We start from the raw sequence: 19,394 nt of genomic DNA, 5'->3' as shown, positions 1-19,394 counted from the left end.
CCCCCCCGCAGCACAGACTACCAAGGCCAGGGCTTTAGCTTGTGGCAGCTCTTCATTCAAGGACTACCACCATGCCATTCTTCAAACCTAACCCCCGCTTCGCTTCTGCTGGGCTCACAGGACATCTCTGCCCCTCGGAAAACTAGGGAAGTCTGAGTCATCTCCTGCGTTAACTCAAACTTTCCAAACAAGGAAGCAGTCAAACTGAGCCCCAAGGTATCATACAAATGCTACGTGAAAGCGTTCCAGTTGGAACGCAATGCTCTCAGAAGGTGCAAACTTGAACACCAGGTAATTACACAAAATGAAACGCACAGAGAGAGAGAGAAGTGCAGACACATATTGCTGTTCTACACAATACACACTACACGGGGCCTCCCATGACACAGGTAACCAGACTTTGGAGACTATTTTAAAATTCCAGCGGTGGCAGAAGTTCAGAGCACCAGCTCATCTTTTAAGACTCCCTGGATTTGTGCAAATATTTAAGATTAAAAAAAAAATCAGAAATCAGCTATAATTCCTTCTCTTGATTACCTGAAGGAGGCAGCATTCACACTTACAAACTGGCCGATCAGGAGATAATCAGGATTCAAACATGAGAAATCGGTTCTTTATTTCCCCTCCCCCACCTCCACTAATGAAGTTAAAAAACCAGCTGATGGGCAAGATACAAAGAAGTCTGATACCCTGCTGTACAGCTGCTGGGTGTCAGATCTCTCCCAGTGCAGGGTCACAGACTCACAACCAAAAAGTGGCATTATACTCATGCTGCTCTCTTTACCTTGTAGCCACTGGTCCAAAGTATTATCAATCGTGCACTTCATCACAGGCAGAAATTCAGAGTTCATGAAGAGCCCCCTGTTTGGATTTCTCCTCACCCTCTCCTGGTGGCTTCTGGAGCTGAAAAATTCTAATACCAGCTTTATCTGCCATAGTTCAAAGGTCTCAGACATTTCTTTTCTCTCCAATATCCTCACGGCCTAACAGGAGAGAAAACACAAAGATCTACTGTGAACTCGATCTGTACTAGAAAAGAAACATTTCCCTCATAACTGCAAAATAACTGAACTTCCCTCCCTCAGTGCGTCAATCGAAAAAAACTAGATTACTCTCTCCTGATCTTTATCACCTCATTAAGTTATTTTTCAATTGTTATCTTGAAATCTTTGCTCGGTCACCACAGGTTTACTGACAGATTTCTATTTTCCATTTCTGGTATCCATGATACATATGAAAGGAGTAAGACTGACATGATACCCTTCTGCAGAGTTAGTGCTATTAAGGATAAAAAAAATAAACACTGTTCACTGTACCTGATCTATTGCTATGTATGCAGGCAGCATCTCCGGATTCTCTCGAGTAACACACTCATAAAGAATAGATGAGAAGAGATCCAATATTTCCTGTTTCTGATAAAAGACAGGCCTTTCACAAAGTGCACACTGTACATGTAATTTATTACAAGCTCTCTTACATTGCTCACGTTGGCTTCTGTTATGGTTAATCCCCCACATTATCCGCTGTAATTCATTTATGTAAAGATTTGTGTCCCTGTGTATTTATTCATTAAAAGAATGCAAAATGCAGTTACATTTTTCTCCCTCCCTTTGTATTTTTGAAGGTTCGCCTCAGATTTCATTCTGCACAAAGAGAAGACAGTCTTCATTCACAAGACAACTTTAGTGGCTGCCCTAAATAATAGCAGTAACCTGCTTTCTCTCAGTATTCATTAGCTCTACCTTGTAGAAACCATAGGGAATTCAGGGCGTATAATTGTGAGGTTAACTAGTGGCAGAAGGTTATACTGAAAAGCTTTTTAAGTGCAGGTTCCATAGTTCTATTTTCTGTTTCTACTTTGGTGCGTTCTTTTTTTATGTAATGCCATTTTGTTCCATATAGCAAATACCTCTCCAAGGCTTTTCAGAACAATTTTTCTTGCATTACTTAATTAGCTCTGCTGTCTGCAACTTAACATTCGTTTTCTGCATTTTATTTACGAAAACAAGAAAAGAAACCATTCTTCTGAGCAATATCCCACATATAGGCAATGTGTACCTGACCCATGTTCACAGCTGGTTTGCAGAAATAGTCAGCAAATGAAAGTAGTGCCGGATCAGAAGTGAAAGCAGAAATAGTTTCTGGCTAAAAAGAGGTAAAAATGCACACTTTAGAGTAGGAATCTTTTGCTTTCATTGCATAGGTCAAACAATGATTTATACCCTCCCCTCCTTCCCTACTGTGATTCTCCAGAGCTCAGGGCAGGTCATTGTAATCTACATGATTGATTTAAGGGGCAAAATCAAAGTCTCATAACCTTTTCATCTGACCACTGCAAAAAGTGATGCCATGGATGATTTAGAAAGGAAAGAGGCAGGGCTGGTGGAGTGGGTACTCAGCCTGGCCCAGTGCTCTGTGGCAGCTGCTGGGCTAATTTCCCTACAGCCACAAATTAATGCCATTTGTCAGAGCGATTTCAGCCCTCCTGGAAAGTACCAGACGGGCAGCACTGTGCCACTTGAAATTCTGAGTGAGAGCGGCACAGGCAGCGGCTGTACACATTTCTCAGCTGCAGCTCAACGTGGCTCCTCCATCCCTGCTCTGTAAAGGCCACTTCTAGAGGTGGAATTCCCCACTGACCTGCCAATTCACGCTCTGGGCTCTGACAATGGCAGTTCTGTGATGGGCTCCTGGCCAGAGGGAATTGGACTGAACCCACTAATTCATTTCCCACAGGCCAAGTAGCTGTCAGATAGCGACAGCTTTTCATCACTACCCTCCTAGCCCATATTTGAACCCAGGAAGGCGGCAGGCTCAATAGCTCAACCACTCACTGCCCTACTACCGTTCTCCCAAAGCTCCAGCACCGTTCAGGTGAGAACTTTGCGTGCAGAGCTGCTGGTAACCATAGTGGTCACCTTACTGCTTTGTGCTCGCTAGCGGAACAGTTAGAGGACGCTACCTTGAATGTCCGAGTTTCAGAGTTCCTGTGGGTGACCGCCTGTGCTAACAAACTGCGCCAGCCCATTGGGTCCTCTTTGTACGAGAGCTGCCCAGCTCTCAGTTTTACATACAAGATGCCATCCTTTGAAAGGATCGACCTGAAACAACAACAACAACGTTTACAGTTCTGAACTTATTTAAATCTCTTTCCATCCAGCTGTGGTACTGACTCCTGACATGGCAAACAGATGTAGAAATAACTAGCAACCTAGTCACTTGTATGGGCCAATGTCCCCATCCAGGGATTTGCTTCCTCGTTATTTAGTGCCTGTATATCCACATGCATGGGGAGATCTCAATTTCTCTGACATCCAACCACAGGAAGGCAATCTGGCGGGGGGAGGGGAGCAGTGGTGGGAGAGGAAAGAGGAGTGAGGTTTTCCAGTATTACTGATCTATACAATATTATGAATTCCCTCTGAAGAAGTCAATTACGGCCATCTCTACCCTTAATGGGTGGTTCAGCCCCCAAGCGTCACCCCCTAAAAATAGCACCAGAGGGGTCCAGTCACATTGTGCCTCACTCGACAAAGAGTAGTGCCATGTGTCTGTGCTTTGCCCCATTTTCCCAAGAGAACGGGCTTTCCTCTTACAGCAAGAGATAGCAACACCAACAACCTGCTGTTCAGAAGCAACCCTACAAGTTAGGGTGAGCCCCACATACGTGAAAACAGCTCAGAGCTTCGCTACTCAAAGCAATTGAGTTTGTTCAGAAAAGTCATTTACCTTATTTAGATTTATATAAAAGGGCACCTTATCCATATGCTCTGGGATCCTTTACCCAGAACTGTAAAATACCCTATCAAAAACAGCACATCAACACCATCATGCTGCAGTAACCCATAACCAGGGAGCCAGGCAAATAAAGCTAAAACCTCTGTCCCCTGCAGCTCCACCAAGTCACCAGCCTCACAATCCTCCCCCATTTAAAATAGCTAGGACGGGGAGGCGGGCCGCTCTGCAGCATGCCCTGAATGCCATCAGCTTCGGGCCATTGTGGAGCACTAATTCCAAAGCTGGGGGCCCCCAGAGAGCATGTCCCGTTGGCAGCCCCCATGTTACCTGTGGCATTACGGCATGGGAAAGAGGGACTCTCAGGTAGACAGCTCCAAAGCCACTAGGGGACTTACAGGTCAAAACCATCACCTTCGCCCCCAACCCAAAACCCGAAAGGCAGCGAGTGTAGATGACACAGCACTGGCTGAATATGCTAACGGTGAGATTCCCCCTTTTTACAAATGGGCCATCACGTTCTACTCCAATCTGTGGGTGGTTTTAGGGTGTAGCTCCACACAGGGGGTGTTCCTGAATCCAACCTAATCTTGACTGTGTCATTTACATTAAATGAAATAGCAAAATTACTAGTGAAACATTCAAGTGGTTCTTTTCACGCCACTCTAGCTTGCATATGTCATTTACAGACTTTACAATTCCAGGCTGCTATCTATAATGCTAGGAATAATTTTACCTGTGAATCCTATACTCAGATACAACAAGGAGTCCAGTGGCACTTTAAAGACTAACAGATTTATTTGGGTATAAACTTTCGCAGGTAAAAAACCTACTTCTTCAGCTGCATGGAGTGAAAATTACAGATGCAGGCATAAATATACTGACACATGAAGAGAAGGAAGTTAACACTGGTTCTACACTTGTAAGGTAACAAAGCCAATTCAGTCAGGGTGGATGTGGTCCACTCCCAATAATCGATGAGGAGGTATCAATACCAAGAGAGAGAAATTGCTTTTGTAGTGAGCCAGCCACTCCCAGTCCCTAGTCAAGCCGTAATTAATGGTGTTAAATTAGCAAATGAATTGTAGCTCTGCAGTTTCTCTTTGAAGTCTGTTTTTGAAGTTTTTTTGTTGAAGGATGGCTACTTTTAAATCTGTTCTTGAATGTCCAGGGAGATTGAAGTGTTCTCGTACTGGCTTTTGTATGTTACCTTTCCTGATGTCTGATTTGTGTCCATTTATTCTTTTATGTAGAGGCTGTCCAGTTTGGTCAATGTACATGGCAGAGGGGCATTGCTGGACATGATGGCATATATCACATTGGTAGTTGTGCAGGTGAATGAGCCCCTGATGGTGTGGCTGGTGTGCTCTGATGGTGTCGCTAGAGTAGATATGGGGACAGAGTTGGCAATGGGGTTTGTTACATGGATTGGTTCCTGAGTTAGTGTTTCTGTGGTGTGGTGTGTAGTTGCTGGCGAGTATTTACTTCAGTTTGGGGGGCTGTCTGTAAGCAAGGACTAGCCTGCCTCCCAAGGTCTGTGAGAGTGAGGGATAGGTTGTAGGATAGGTTGATGATGTGAGATCATTTTCCAGGATAGGTTGTAGATGAGGGATTATTTTCCGGGGACTGGCCTGCTTCCCAAGGTCTGTGAAAGTGAGGGATCATTTTCCAGGATAGGCTGATGATGTAGTGGAGAGGTTTTAGCTGGGGGCTGTACGTGATGGCTAGTGGTGTTCTGCTAATTTAACACCATTAATTTGGGCTTGAATAGGGACTGGGAGTGGCTGGCTCACTACAAAAGCAATTTTCCCCTCTCTTGGTATTGACACCTCCTCATCGATTACTGGGAGTGGACCACATCCACCCTGACTGAATTGGCCTTGTTAACACTGGTTCTCCACTTGTAAGGTAACTCCCTTCTCTTCATGTAGGCATAAATATACTGACATCTGTAATTTTCACTCCATGCAGCTGAAGAAGTGGGGTTTTTACCCACGAAAGCTTATGCCGAAATAAATCTGTTAGTGTTTAAGGTGCCACCGGACTCCTCGTTGTTTTTGTGGATACAGACTAACACGCCTACCCCTCTAATATTCAGATACGATTACTGTCCTTTAACATTTAAATGCATCCACTGGACAATTGTAATCTGCACTAATTAGTACTGTGCACACTTCAGAAAAATATAATCTCTGGCACATTAGTAAGAGTTAGCTAGCCACCATCAGCAGGGTGCAGTTTTCAAGGACAGAGGAAATGAGAAATCTCATCAATTACACCCAAAACCTCCCCATATTAAAAGTAGTTTCTAGCTGAGTGAGGTCCCCTGCCCCTTTTCCCTTCTCTTTTTAAAATAAAATAAAATAAAAACCCACAAAACAAGTAAAAAAATGACTGTCCAGAGGAAGAGTGAAACTGACTACACACAAAGGGGCTGTCCAATGCACAGAAGACGACAAACTGAAACTGAAGAATTTCTTTCGTTTCTTTCAGCTATTGTAAATTTTAGGTGTTACTTCTCACTATTGGAGGTAAAAAATGTCACAAGTTTACTCAAATGTTAAGGGACATTAACACATGTAGTCAATCTAGGTAAGTAGCATCATGAATACTTACTTCAGCTGGTGTGTCCCCTTGCTTAAATCTATTAGTAGTTCCCAGTATCGTGGGCCTTTCACTCTGATCTGCCAATATAAATGTTTTAATTGACGAGTGAGGAGCATTTCACTTATATGGAGATAACAGGGATTGCAAGACAAAAGAGCTATAGAAATCTATTTCAATTTCTATCCCCTTAGAAGGGCAGATTCTCCCTCTCAGCACCATCTGCTGTGTGTCCCCAAGAGGACAGAAACTGACTGTTCCCTGCAGAGGATGCCCCAGTGGCTGTAGAGGTGACAGAGACCAGAGGCAGGATCAGGGGTAGGAAGGGACATGTAGGGGCATAACTAAGTGTGCTGCACTATGGCTATCCCACAGGTAGCAAATGGTCTCTGGAGGCCATTGTCAGCGGACATTGGCTAGACCTAATCCCAGGCTACTCTAACATGCACTGGAGCCAGGGCAAGGAATCAGAGCATTAACCAGGTCCCCAGTAGCCACCCTCCTTTCTGCTCACTGAGTGAATCTTCACCGCATCACAGAATCTGGGCCAAAATGTACATTACTCAACTGGAGCCCTGATTTACCTGCTTAAGTAAGTGAAGCTCCGGGAGGAGGGTTGGTGCCATCAGTTCCTCTGTGGTTTCTTCATACCATTGCGTGCCCTTTAAACACCAACAATGTTCCCGCGTTAGTAAAAACAGCTTCAGTGCACAGGGACAGAAAGCATGCCAGTCTCTCGGCTACACCTCTGTTCAGCCTGGCCGCACTGCAAGCATCTTGTATTTTCTAGATCCATTTTCCTGGTGAAACGGGTGGCTTAATATTACCATTTATGTCACAAAGTGAGAGAGACGAGGTAGGGGAGGGAATATCTTTTATTGGACCAACTTCTGGTGGTGAAAGACAAGCTTTCAAGCTCCACCAAGCGCAGCTTCAGGTCTGTCACAAAACACATACAGGAAAACAGAGGACGGCAGCACGGCTGAGTCAACTGCATAGCACCGTTGTCATGAGAAGGGGACATTTTTCAACCCAAACACCCACCACATGGCCTGTACAGGCAATCTTCCACAGCAACAACAAGAGGTGCTTTCGCATGTCTGGTCAGATCACTAAGGTCTCTGCCGTTCTCTTCTCCTAAAGGCTGGCAAGGCCTGTCTTTATCCCACAGGCTATTCCATGCCTAGGGCCCTACCAAATTCACCGTCCATTTTGGTCAATTTCGTGGTCAAAGGATTTTAAAAATTGTAAATTTCATGATTTCAGATGTTTAAATCTGAAATTTCACGGTGTTGCCACTGTAGGGTCCTGACCCAAAAGAGGATTGTGGGGGAGTCGCATGGTTATGGTAGAAGGGTTGCAGCACTGCCACCCTTACTTCTGTGCGGCTGCTGCTGGTGGCGCTGCCTTCAGAGCTGGGCTGCCGGAGAGTGGTGGCTGCGGCTGAGAGCCCAGCTCTGAAGGCAGCGCTGCCGCCAGCAGTATCACAGAAGTCAGGATGGCATGGTATGGTTTTTCTGCGCTGCTACCTGCAGAGCCGGGTGGCCAGAGAGGGGCGGTTGCTGGCCACTATCCAGCAGCCCAGCTCTGAAGGCAGCACCCCTGTCAGCAGCAGCACATAAGTAAGGGTGGTACCACTGCACCCCTCCTAACATAACCTTGCGACTCCCCTGTCTCTCCTTTTTGGATCAGGACCCCCTGTTTGGGAAACACTGGTCTCCCCCAGGAAATCTGTACAGTATAGGTAAAAGCACACAAAAGACCAAATTTCACGGGGAAAGACCAGTTTCACGGTCTGTGACGCGTTTTTCACGGCCGTGAATTTGTTAGGGCCCTAACCATGCCACATCATACATCAGCTGTAGGAAGTTGTTTGATCCTGAATGTATCTTTCGACAAAGTCCATTGTGGAGGATGGGCACTCATCTCAAGAAGTGCCTAATGAGTATAGCCAGGAGGAATGCTGAGTATCCCATTTCAAAAGCATTGGGGAGATTTTTAAACCAACTTCCACTGACTCTGTGCCTTTGAAAATCTCCACTGTATTTATACAGATAAGTGTTACCCCAGATCAGTATCTGCACTGAATTCTGTAGGACTTCGCTGTGCATTTCACTTGTCCCTGGTTCTACCTTCAAGGTGCCACTCAAAGCACTAGAAACAAAAGATATGGGTTGGGAGGGAGGAGTACCTTTATTATTTGCCTAGACAATCATACTCCACTAGAGCATTGAAGAAAAAAACCAGGATTGCAGGCCACAACACAGATATGTATACACCCTGTGCATGAAGTTTTGAATTAACTTCAAGCTTGACAGCCCCACGCCCCCCTCTTCCTCTCTCCTCCCCCCGGATAAATTACCTTATAGGTAACCTCTAGTAGCGTGTAACAAGGAGTGTTTGTATCCACATCAACAGGCACCAGGAGCCTTGGTTCTGCTGCCAGCACGTACAGGTGCCGTAGGGCCTGAAGGTGATACCTGTTTATGGGAAATAAAGAATTCAGCACAATGGTTTTGCTAAAGAGAGGTCTCCAAACACCCGTGTGTGCTGGCAAGCTACGTGAAGGGTAAGAGACATACAGAAGCTCTATTAGACTACAGTAAAACTTGCAGCAATATGTACATATATACATTTACTGATTGTATAAAAACAGACGGTTTCCCTAATAAGACAATACACCTCTACCCCGATATAACACGACCTGATATAACACGAATTCAAATATAATGTGGTAAAGCAGTGCTCCAGGGAGGAGGGGCTGCGCACTCCAGCAGATCAAAGCAAGTTCGATATAACGCGGTTTCTCCTATAACGCGGTAAGATTTGTTGGCTCCCGAGGACAGCGTTATATCGGGGTAGAGGTGTATTTATTCACTTTTAAATACATTTTTTTAAATTCCATAGAGAGATTACTTAGGTGAGCTTTCATTACAGAGCAAGCTGTTATAGCCAAGTTGTATTGCCCAGGATGCAGTTTGTTAAAGAAATACAGACAGAGTCGTAACAGCATCTCTTCATTGATCTGATCATCACTGTCATCCTGTCCTTTACTTATTGTTCCACGTCTCACAAATATTTGAAAGCTTGCGTTAGTTGTTTCAGCTCTAATCTCACTGTAGCCCAAAAGCTTCCAGAGCCTCATTCCTGGATCATTTTTTGTGGAAGTACAACCTATTTTATGTTAAGAACGTATATAAAATAACGAGCCCTTACCTGTTGTCAGAACTATGAACAGGGAAGTGAGGATACAGAGCACAAAGAAGAGCAGCAATTGAAGAATCTGACGTGCTCAGGGAGTATCTGTAGAGAAACATCACCCATTATCTTTCAGCACTGGTGAACACCACAATTCTCGCATCCATTTCCACTGTGTCCTCATGAGCCACAAAATGGGAACTGTGGTAGCACAGTGCACATATGTAATGCACTTCTATAAATATAAATGTTAGCACAGCAAGCCAAATGTTTTATATGGCTATAAAATGACAGATATTCATATATTTTAACTCCACTCAAAAAAAGCAGACGGATTTTGCTCAATGTAGAAGCTAAAAGACACCACTGCATCTGTTCATATTAGGAAAGTTATCTATGCAATCGTTAGGGATAAATATTTTTTAAATGAAAATTTAAGTCCTGCTCAAATTGAGAGCCTAGCGAGAGCTTCCAACTTGCCACTGGTGAAGTGGATTTTTTTCTTTAAGACCTGGACACGGTAAAGTCACTTTGGTGTTACTATTCACCTTGTCCCGTGTAAAACTAGGGAACACATTTAAAACGGGCAAAAAGAAATATTCATGCAGCAAACTTCCTGAGAAATTCACTGTCGTAGAATATTATTGCTGTAATTAGTTTATCAAGATTCCAAAAAGGACTAGATAGAGGTGTCTATGGCTGGCAATAACATTTGCATTTACACAAGTTACAGCAGGTTAAAATGGGACACAATTCCTGATGGGACTAGCTGCAGTGCGAGAGTCTGACCGTGCCATCTGCACACTCTATTTTTCTTCTGGAGCAGATTTAATCTACATGCAAGTAAAACACCAATTATCCACTATACGTTGATACAAAACAAGCAGCGACTGTGGTCATCTGATGGCTGTAAAACGAAGAAGGTGTTCGCGCAGTCAGAAAGCGTAGGCCGGAGGCAGCATCACTGTCTAGATCGCAGCTCAAAGGGAGTTCACTGTTGCATTCGGACACTTGCCCGCTTAGCATTACTGGCGGATTGGGCCCTTCGTGCTGTTTGGTGGCAGCACCAAGCAATAAAGGGAAACTCTTCCTTGGCCAGTGGGAGAAGGGAAGGACAGGAACCTGCACCTGGGAGCTCACTGAGCATGGGCAGGTAAGACGACAATAGACAAGCCTGTGCTTTAGTCCCTCTTAGCCTTACCCCAGAGCCCTGGCAGCTGCAGTGGTGGCAAACCAAGCTTGAGGAACCAACAGAGGCAGAGGAGGAGAAGTTTTGTGTGGCTCGAGCAGGGAAGAGAGTTAAGGAGTGAAAACTGGATCCCAGGTAAGAGAATTAGTTTGGTGGGTGGGGACAGAAAGATGAAGGAAAAGAGGAAGCTAGAAAAAAAGAGAACTAGAGATAAAAATGAACTTGAGACATTGAAGAAAAGAAAAAGAAAAGGAACAGGACAGGGACCACTGAAGGCAGCATTTCCTGTTCATCCACGATACCACACTTCACGGTACCCCCAGTACAGAAAGGGAGACTGGAGAGAATGGACAGGGGCAGCTTTCAGCAAAGGAAAATGGAAGGCAAGATTCCACCGGCTGGAGGTGGCCACGTGGTGGGCTATAAAGTAGCACTGTAGCCCTGGCAGACCCCGCCAGGCATTCTGCAGGACGTGTGCACACGTTAACACTTTAAAGCATCATTTTTAAACCAAAAACTTCTGTTGTGTTAGTCACTCAAAGCAGCGTCCCGGGTGGGTTTGTAATCTAATCTACAAACCCCCCCCCCCTTACTTTTCAGTTTTCCTTTAATCAGGAATCAAACCATTAGCACCAGCAATCGTTTCTACTGTTTGTGTCATCAAGCTTTTCACGTATAAGGGCTGTCAGATTCCTGAGGGACGTACACTTCTGGAGTTCCAGTGAGCATGCGTTATCAAAAAGAGGAGATCTAAGTAACTCGGATACCAAAATATAGAAAGCAATAGAGAGAAAATCCACCAGAAGCTGTGCTGCTCTTCTCTAAACAGTCAGCATTCTTCTCGAGATTTACCATCCTTGAGAAGCATGAGATAATTCGTAATATAAAGCAGGAAAAACGGCAGCTTTGGAAATAACAGGTTACCTTCCTCCTCCCAAAAAGAGAAGTCCAAGAGCCATGTGATGAGCCAGATGAAACCCATAGTTCATTTCTCCACCTGTCTTCTTATGCATGAAACGACAGAGCTGGAGGACCTTCAGGTTTCCAGAGCCCGCCATCACCATTGCAAGAGACAGCAGCACAACACTCAAACAAGTTTCAAGGTTATAGTGACCTGTCTTGAAGTATATGGGGGGGGGAAGGAGGGAGGAGAGAAGAGGTGTTATTACACTTCTACACTCTTACATGTGCTTCTCATCAGACATAATGTACGACTCACAAAAGAAAATGGCAGATTCTTATCAAAGAGGCCTCATTAGGAATCTTAATCTTACAGCCTTACTAACATACTAGAAAACTCACACTGTAGTGGCCACCAGCACATCAGCATATGGAGGTACACCAGCTTCACACCTGACACTCCCCATTAGTTTACATTCTTCTACCCAGCCCACAAAGAGGACCATTTTCTTCATGACTGTTTGGTCTATTTCCCAATGTTAGAAAAATCAGACAATACTGTTGTAGGGAAAAACACAAAGGGTGACTGGCATCATTAATGATTCTGGGTTATTGAACCGACAGGTCGGTAGATATAGTCAGTAATATGGGAACTAAAAGTGACATTTTGTTTGCATTGAAGCTTCATTGAGTTTAATCAAAGTGCATTACAAACCAGGGGTTCCTTTTCGTTGAGAGAATCTAAAAGAACTTACTATTGAAGCTGTAGGTGCTGACAAACATTTCATGAAATCTTTTGCAAATTTAAACTGTAAAGAAGAACAAAGAGAAATACATGCTAAATACAGATATAGGGGACACAGTTGTTATCTTCAACAAATCTCAAAAAACTACCCAGCCTCTTACCAAGCAGTTAAATGCAGCTAGGTTTTCTGAACCAGCAAATCGAAAACCCAATGACAAGCAGGCACCAGCAATGATGTAGACGTGAGCTTGCCTAAAAAAACAAACAACTGACTGTTTTTCTTTTCCTAATTTGAATAAATGATATCAAAGTGTCACATTGATTTTATAACCTTTTGGTTAACTAAAAAGTGAGACTAAAGCCCAGAACGGTGACCAATAGACATTGGCATCTGTGTGAAGAAGTATACGACAGTCAGGTTCAGTGACATTCCTCAGATCTAAAATCTATTTTTGTACAATGTCTCCCAGTGATTCTGTCAGCACTTTGTCATCACATTACTTACGCCAGTGTCTCCAAATTCAGATCTTCCGATGAAGGCAATTCTGTTGCATGAAGGGATATACTGTTCTCTCTTATAATCTATAAAAAGCATGGCAGATAAATATCTTGACATATCTGTTCATTCTTGAACCTTCCCAGGTTTCTGTGATTTCACAAGTGATACAAGATACAAAGTTTGTTTTATAGGATTATGCACTAAGCTTTTCCTCTACTACTACTACATTATAGTGCTTCAACTTTGACCCAGAAAGGCCAATATTTTGTAGTGAAACATCCTAATCTTCTAGTTACGTTTGGAATTACAGTGAATCCTGCAAATCGCTAGTGTGCCAGAAGCAAGCTATTATCACGTAAACAATCCAATGGGACGCGGAGTACCTGACATGTTCAGAGCCTTTTAATCTGTTTGATCAAGATGATTTCAAGTGACTGTGATAAGGGCTCTGTTTGATCCCTGGTCTCAAGAAAGGTTTGGCACTCCTTTTTCAAAAACATGGGAAGGACATTTGTTTAGTCAAAGCAGAATTTTAAACTGAGCATCCCTTTATCTGCCTTTTTTATCTGAAAGGGACACTGAGGTAAAGTCGTTGGGCTTGGGGTTTTTTTTTTTTGGTAAATGCTTGTTCGCATTACGAACACTATGTTAAGACTGGGATCCCACTGTACTAGGCTTATCCGTACACAGTAATTACAATCTAATCTTATCACATTTTTATTGGCCAGTCAGATTTATTTTTTAAAATCCTTTACAGTAATTCTGTACATTCCGAGCTACTGATGAATAGCTAATGATTTTAGCCTCTGGCTAAAGCTGTCAAAACCACGGCTGACTGGTTGAATGGACACAATGTATTATTATAGATCGCTCCTCAGCTTGGGCCTTGCTTGGGCCATTTGGGCAAAGCCCTTTCTTGCAGCAGGCAGAGTTTGGGAAACTTGTCAATGGAAAAGGAGGAATTTTGGAGGGGAGGGGAGGGGAGGAAAGGGGTTAAGTTAATATCACAAGCAGTCCGTCAAAGGTTTGTATCTTGTGACGATCACACTTTCAACATATCTCATTCACACTTTTTGGCCAAATGGTAGCTCGAGATCATGAAGACAGAGATAATTAAGATTATTTAATTAATTAGGTGAGGGGTGGGAGAAGGAAAGGAAAGGTTTTCTGTTCTGCTGCCCCCAGTAACCCAGATCTGTTAACCCTCTCAGTTGTTCGCTTCAGGTGAGGTCCACAGGAGATGTGTGTGTAGGGTAGGAGGGAACTGGGGGAAGACGCTGTGGAAAGAGGTATGGGAGCACAGCAGAATGGGGCAGAAGAGGAGGGATGAAGGTTGCCAGCAGACTGTGAGGACAGTGGAAAAGGAGTGTCAGGGAGCAGTGGAGCATGAAACATTCCATGCCTCTTGGAGACCTTAAAAGGCTTGTTGGGGTCCCTCTGTAAAACTTTATTAGGCTTGTCAGGATCCACCACAAAATACTCCCCAACCAAGCGTTCATGGGTTCATCTGTGGCCAGCACGAGCTTCCTGCTTTGTCTACTCCCACAGCCCGACTATTTTTAAAAACTATGGAAATGCCAAAAGAAAAAAAAAAAACTTTAAGGTGATGCCAATGTTGAATGTGAATATCAGTATAAATCTTTCCAAGAACATGGCTGTTAGCCCTACTCCGCTTCTAGCTTCTCCCCTAGTCCTCTGCACCTCTCATATTTTTAAATACCACACGTTCAAAAAAGGGAGGCTGGACATGTAAGGGGACAGTCTGGCTTTTGTTTTTCATACTTTCAGGTGTCCAGGTTTTTTGAAGTACCCTTAAGTCACAAATATGCACTCTCGACATGAACTTCACTTTAATGAAGTTTTATCTGATGATATTCTACACATTAAAATGGGTATAAAAGTGTATCTATATCCATACACACACATTTCAGTTTTAGCTGTATACAGTAGAACCTCAGAGTTACGAACTGACCAATTAACCACACACCTCATTTGGAACCCGAAGTACACAATCAGGCAGCAGCAGAGACAAAAAAAGGCAAATATACAGTGCAGTGTTAAACGTAAACTACTTAAAAATAAAAGGGAAATCGGCATTTTTCTTCAGCATAGTAAAGTTTGAAAGCTGTATGAAGTCAATGTTCAGTTGTACACACTGCGGTGTTCATAACTGAGGTTCTATTGTACCAAAACAAGAACTCTTACACCTCAAGAAAACATTACTGCTTACTGGACATATAAGATTTTGTGAAGAGGGAAACAAATAGACATCAAAACTCTAACTTTTGTTCTCCAGGGAGATGTTAATTAGAGTGGCAAACCATTGTGTCCATTCAAACACATTTAGCATAGGGACTTACTTGTGGTACGTTACTATCAACCCACTTCGAATTGGGCAAAATGTCATCCCACAAAATCAGGCATCGAGCAAGCGTCTAAAAAGTCAAAATGGAGTGGAGAAAAAAATAAGCATAATATTAGTAAATAGCATCAGCAATGGTCTTTTTAACACACTAAATACATCAGGGGTGACAGGACAGAAAAATCACGGTATTGCATAGAGGCCTCTTACCTCCTCTTCTTTTAATTGGCAGATAAGCTCTTTTCTTGAGCAGGCTGAGAAAATTCAAATTCCATTTGGATACACAGGGACAGTGGTACATACTATTTCAATATACCAGTTAGCATATCTTTCACATGTAAATTTAGCTGAAATTGCATTGCAAATATGCAGTAGATGCCAATGTCTTACAAATCATATACTGGTTTTTAAAATCAACTGAATGAATCTGGGAAAAGTACAGAAATTTGCTTAAAATTTTCCATTTTATTTAAAGCTATATAGAAAAGATAAACACTTGAATAACTTCTCTTACTAAAAACAAAAGAAGTCACATGATGTGGAAGTTGCAAACAAAATTATTGTCTGGAAGCAGTCAGATTTGTTTCGGGGTGTAAGACTGGCATATCCATAACAGATTATTATGACCAGAGATATTCGAGACTGAGATGTTTCTCAGTAGGGTCACATATAGATAGATTTTCAAAGTGCATTTCAATACCATTATAATAAATGTCAAAATGAAACAAAATATAATCCTACCCTCAACAAAAGAAATTCTGGTTTTACAAAGTCCAGCAAATACATTGTGTCCGGAGCTCGAAGCCAGTCAGCAATGGACCTATTTAAGCACAATAAGGTAAGTTAAGTTTGTGTTACGTAATATACTTCAGCAATGTACAGAACTTATCGGACCACATATTGAGTCAATAATTAGCTACTTTATTAATGCTATCGTTAGTTGACAGGAGAAGCATGTCTAATAGTTAAAGCACAAGAGATCTACTTTCAACTCCCCCAACCAGTCGAAGGCAACATGGCCAGCATATTAACATAAAATGGGGATGCTACTTGCAAAAGGGTGCTGAGAGATACGTGTTAGTGTTTATACGCTCTGAGATTGCCGAGTGAAGAGGCCACAGATGTGCAAAGTGTTATAAAAAAAATTGGTATTAGAGAAGGTGGGGAAATGGATTATTCTTCTAAAATAATTAGCCCTGAAGAACATAAGGGCTTGGATGGGATGATCACAGATGGTAGGTTTACTTGAAATAAAATGAAGACGACCCAAGGTAAAGTTAAAATTATGCAGAAGTTTAAAAGCGGATTACAAGTTATAACAAACATTAAAGCCATGCCAAAGTCAATACCTGTTATTAGTCTTTAGGTAGATCATAGCTAATGCCAGAGTTGCCCCTGGACAAGTAACATCCACATTTATGGTATCTCCTTCCTGTCAAGATACAACATGTACTTTCAGTCCCGTTCACGATAAAGTTCTGTTTTACTAGTTATAAAAATTCAGAATTCACTGTGTGCATTTGAATGCCAACCCATGGTAATGTAGAAGAGATCCCCCATGCTACAGCTATTTCTGCTTAAATTAGCAGCAGTTCTCTAATGTAACCACTACCTTTATCTGATAACTCGGAGACTTGTGTTTCTCTCGGTGCATTCCTGCTTGGAAACGCTTATGACCTCCAACCATGTACTGATAAAGCTGCTCCGGGACATTGAGGTCAGACATGCCTATCAAGTTACTGCCATGCTGAGAAAAGAGGAACAAACAAAAGAAAGATGAATCAGTCCCTTCATACCTGACTACTAATGAAAACAATTAATTAATTCTGAAGCAATTGGAAGAGAAGGGTGAAAAAATTCACAACTACAGCAGTCTAGCTTCCCACTTCCCGCAAAAAATGATTCATCCTTGCCTCAAATATTAACAAACATACAGATAACAGACAATGTTAACTATTCATCTAATTGTGGGCCCTGACAACCTGTATCACCACTGCATATAGATCAATTTAGTCTGTTTGCAAATTGTCTCGGATTTCTACTAACAATTCTTAGCTGCCGGCACAGTAGTTTGAGAGAATCAGAAATGTGAACTGTGTGGTCAGTTATTATTGGACACAAAGGTCATGTGGGTCTTGCGTAGAGGAGTACAACAGAATTAGGATTTCAATTCAAACACGTTTACAAGTTCAATGTTTGCGGTTGAGGAATATTCTCTAATATTTATTTTCAATTAATTAGAATCATAGACTTTTAGGTCAGAAGGGACCATTATGATCATGTAGTCTGACCTCCTGCACAACGCAGGCCACAGAATCTGACCCACCCACTCCTGTATCAAACCCATGTCTGAGCTATTGAAGTCCTCAAATCATGGTTTAAAGACTTCAAGGTGCAGAGAATCTTCCAGCAAGTGACCCGTGCCCCATGTTGCAGATGAAGGCAAAAAAACCCCCAGAGCCTCTGCCAATCTGCCCTGGAGGAAAATTCCTTCCCAACCCCAAATATGGCAATCAGCTAAACCCTGAGCATGCGGGCAAGACTCTCAACATTCCCGACGATAAACCCATTGCCTAAAATATCTGCATAAAGTGAACACTGAGGGGGCAGGAGCACAGCCAAGCCTCATTTCATTTGATCAAATATTTGTGAGATATTGGCCCAACAATTACCCAGTGAATTTGAATGGTGTCAGTCTCTTTCATCAATTACATTGATAACGTTATTCTATTTCTTTTACCTTCGCTTCATAACTTGGCGATTAAATCAGTTTTACCATTTTATTTCTACTACCTGCAGTTTTACAACAGGAGGAAGACTGGACTTACCCCCAAGCAGACCATGCCTAATGCTAAACCAGCTGCTAGAGAATAGGATTCTCTGTCAGTGCAGTATTCCATTTCAGGACCTGGGGGACGTCCTTTGTAAAAAGGAAACAGCATGAAATTAACCTTCTGCATTTCTAACCAAACTAACCATTCTGGGATATTACATTTCTAGTAAAGCGATAGCAAAATTCAGACCTGTATATTTTACTCAAGAATATCAGGAAAATGCTATCAATGGAATTAGAGGCAATAACTTCTTAACCTCTTGGATTGTCTACAGCCAGCTGAAAGGACTCTCCAAATGCAGCACATATGTTAAATAACATGGAGGAAATCTGAGTTTATATGCAAAGGATCACAATACAGAAGCTCACATTGGCAAGGTCTGGACCTAATCACATATGGGAAGCACATTTCAAAAATGTGCTCTCAGAAAAGATTGTGCATATTTCTCTACTCCGGTTTGTGAAGTGTTAAGACACCTCACACCCCAAGCGGGCTCACAACTCTAACAAGCCAATATTTTATATATATCGAAGTAGCACATTCTGCATAAAATAACACTCCTTCACAACAGAAAATGTGTTTGAATCAACTGACGGATACTGAGGGTATTAGTTTGAAGAGGAAAGTGTTGTTCTTAAAAGTACCCATTTCTAGATTTGAAATAAACCGTGTGTTGTCTCTTTTAAACTATATATACACACGTAACATTGTTTAAAGCTTACCTGTAAAACAAAAAGCAGAACCACTTATGCACAGAAACAGAAAGCAAGTGACATTCAACACAGAAATCTAATAATATACCATTAAAAAAAGAGTGAGCTTCCCACAAAGTCTGTTGCCATAGAAGGCCTAAAATGATGCATTTGGGGCCATAAGAAACACCAGAAAAAGCAATTGCTACATGATCACTAACCAGAGGTACCTCGGATGAGCCAGCACGAACAGCCCTTGGGGGAACTAAATATTTTTTCTCATAATGTAAGGTTAAATGATTTCTGCACAAACTGGCAAGCAAGGAGACATGCACAATACGTTTCTGTGTTTAACTCCAAATGGATTTGTACTCGGAAGATCATCTTTAAGCTTGACTGAAAGAGAAATTTTATAATGTGTTTCACCATCTACTCACCTTTAGATTAATAATGGTGGAATTCACCAAATATATTTAATAAATAATTTTTTCTGCTATTCAACCGGCCCTAATAGTAAGTTCCTTTGAAAGAGACAATGACAATGTTCCAATTTAATACACTACAGAACAGACAGCTTACAGCTGTTTTGTTTCTTTAAATTGCAGGGGCCATGGCTTGGGAGAGAAGAGCGGAGCA

The 19,394-nt window shown here is 42.4% G+C and overlaps 1 protein-coding gene across 3 annotated transcripts in view; it reads right to left on the bottom strand.

Annotated features, from left to right (window-relative positions):
* Positions 1-19,394, bottom strand: part of ANAPC1 (anaphase promoting complex subunit 1) — a 75,539-nt gene that overhangs the window by 3,567 nt on the left and 52,578 nt on the right. For all 3 annotated transcript variants that reach the window (XM_065589896.1, XM_065589897.1, XM_065589898.1), the window contains exons 30-46: positions 18,061-18,152; positions 16,845-16,979; positions 16,582-16,664; positions 15,974-16,052; positions 15,231-15,305; positions 12,877-12,953; positions 12,533-12,623; positions 12,382-12,435; positions 11,651-11,844; positions 9,556-9,642; positions 8,702-8,819; positions 6,924-7,001; positions 6,352-6,419; positions 2,963-3,101; positions 2,059-2,145; positions 1,317-1,412; positions 785-983 (exon numbers count right to left, since the gene is read on the bottom strand). In XM_065589896.1, coding sequence (XP_065445968.1) covers positions 785-983; positions 1,317-1,412; positions 2,059-2,145; positions 2,963-3,101; positions 6,352-6,419; positions 6,924-7,001; positions 8,702-8,819; positions 9,556-9,642; positions 11,651-11,844; positions 12,382-12,435; positions 12,533-12,623; positions 12,877-12,953; positions 15,231-15,305; positions 15,974-16,052; positions 16,582-16,664; positions 16,845-16,979; positions 18,061-18,152 — 1,752 coding nt within the window. The remainder of the gene's footprint in view (positions 1-784; positions 984-1,316; positions 1,413-2,058; positions 2,146-2,962; positions 3,102-6,351; positions 6,420-6,923; positions 7,002-8,701; positions 8,820-9,555; positions 9,643-11,650; positions 11,845-12,381; positions 12,436-12,532; positions 12,624-12,876; positions 12,954-15,230; positions 15,306-15,973; positions 16,053-16,581; positions 16,665-16,844; positions 16,980-18,060; positions 18,153-19,394) is intronic.

This window comes from Chrysemys picta, chromosome 3 (genome assembly GCF_011386835.1).
Source record: "Chrysemys picta bellii isolate R12L10 chromosome 3, ASM1138683v2, whole genome shotgun sequence".
Taxonomy (NCBI): Eukaryota; Metazoa; Chordata; order Testudines; family Emydidae; genus Chrysemys; species Chrysemys picta.
This window is presented reverse-complemented; position numbering and strand designations above follow the sequence as displayed.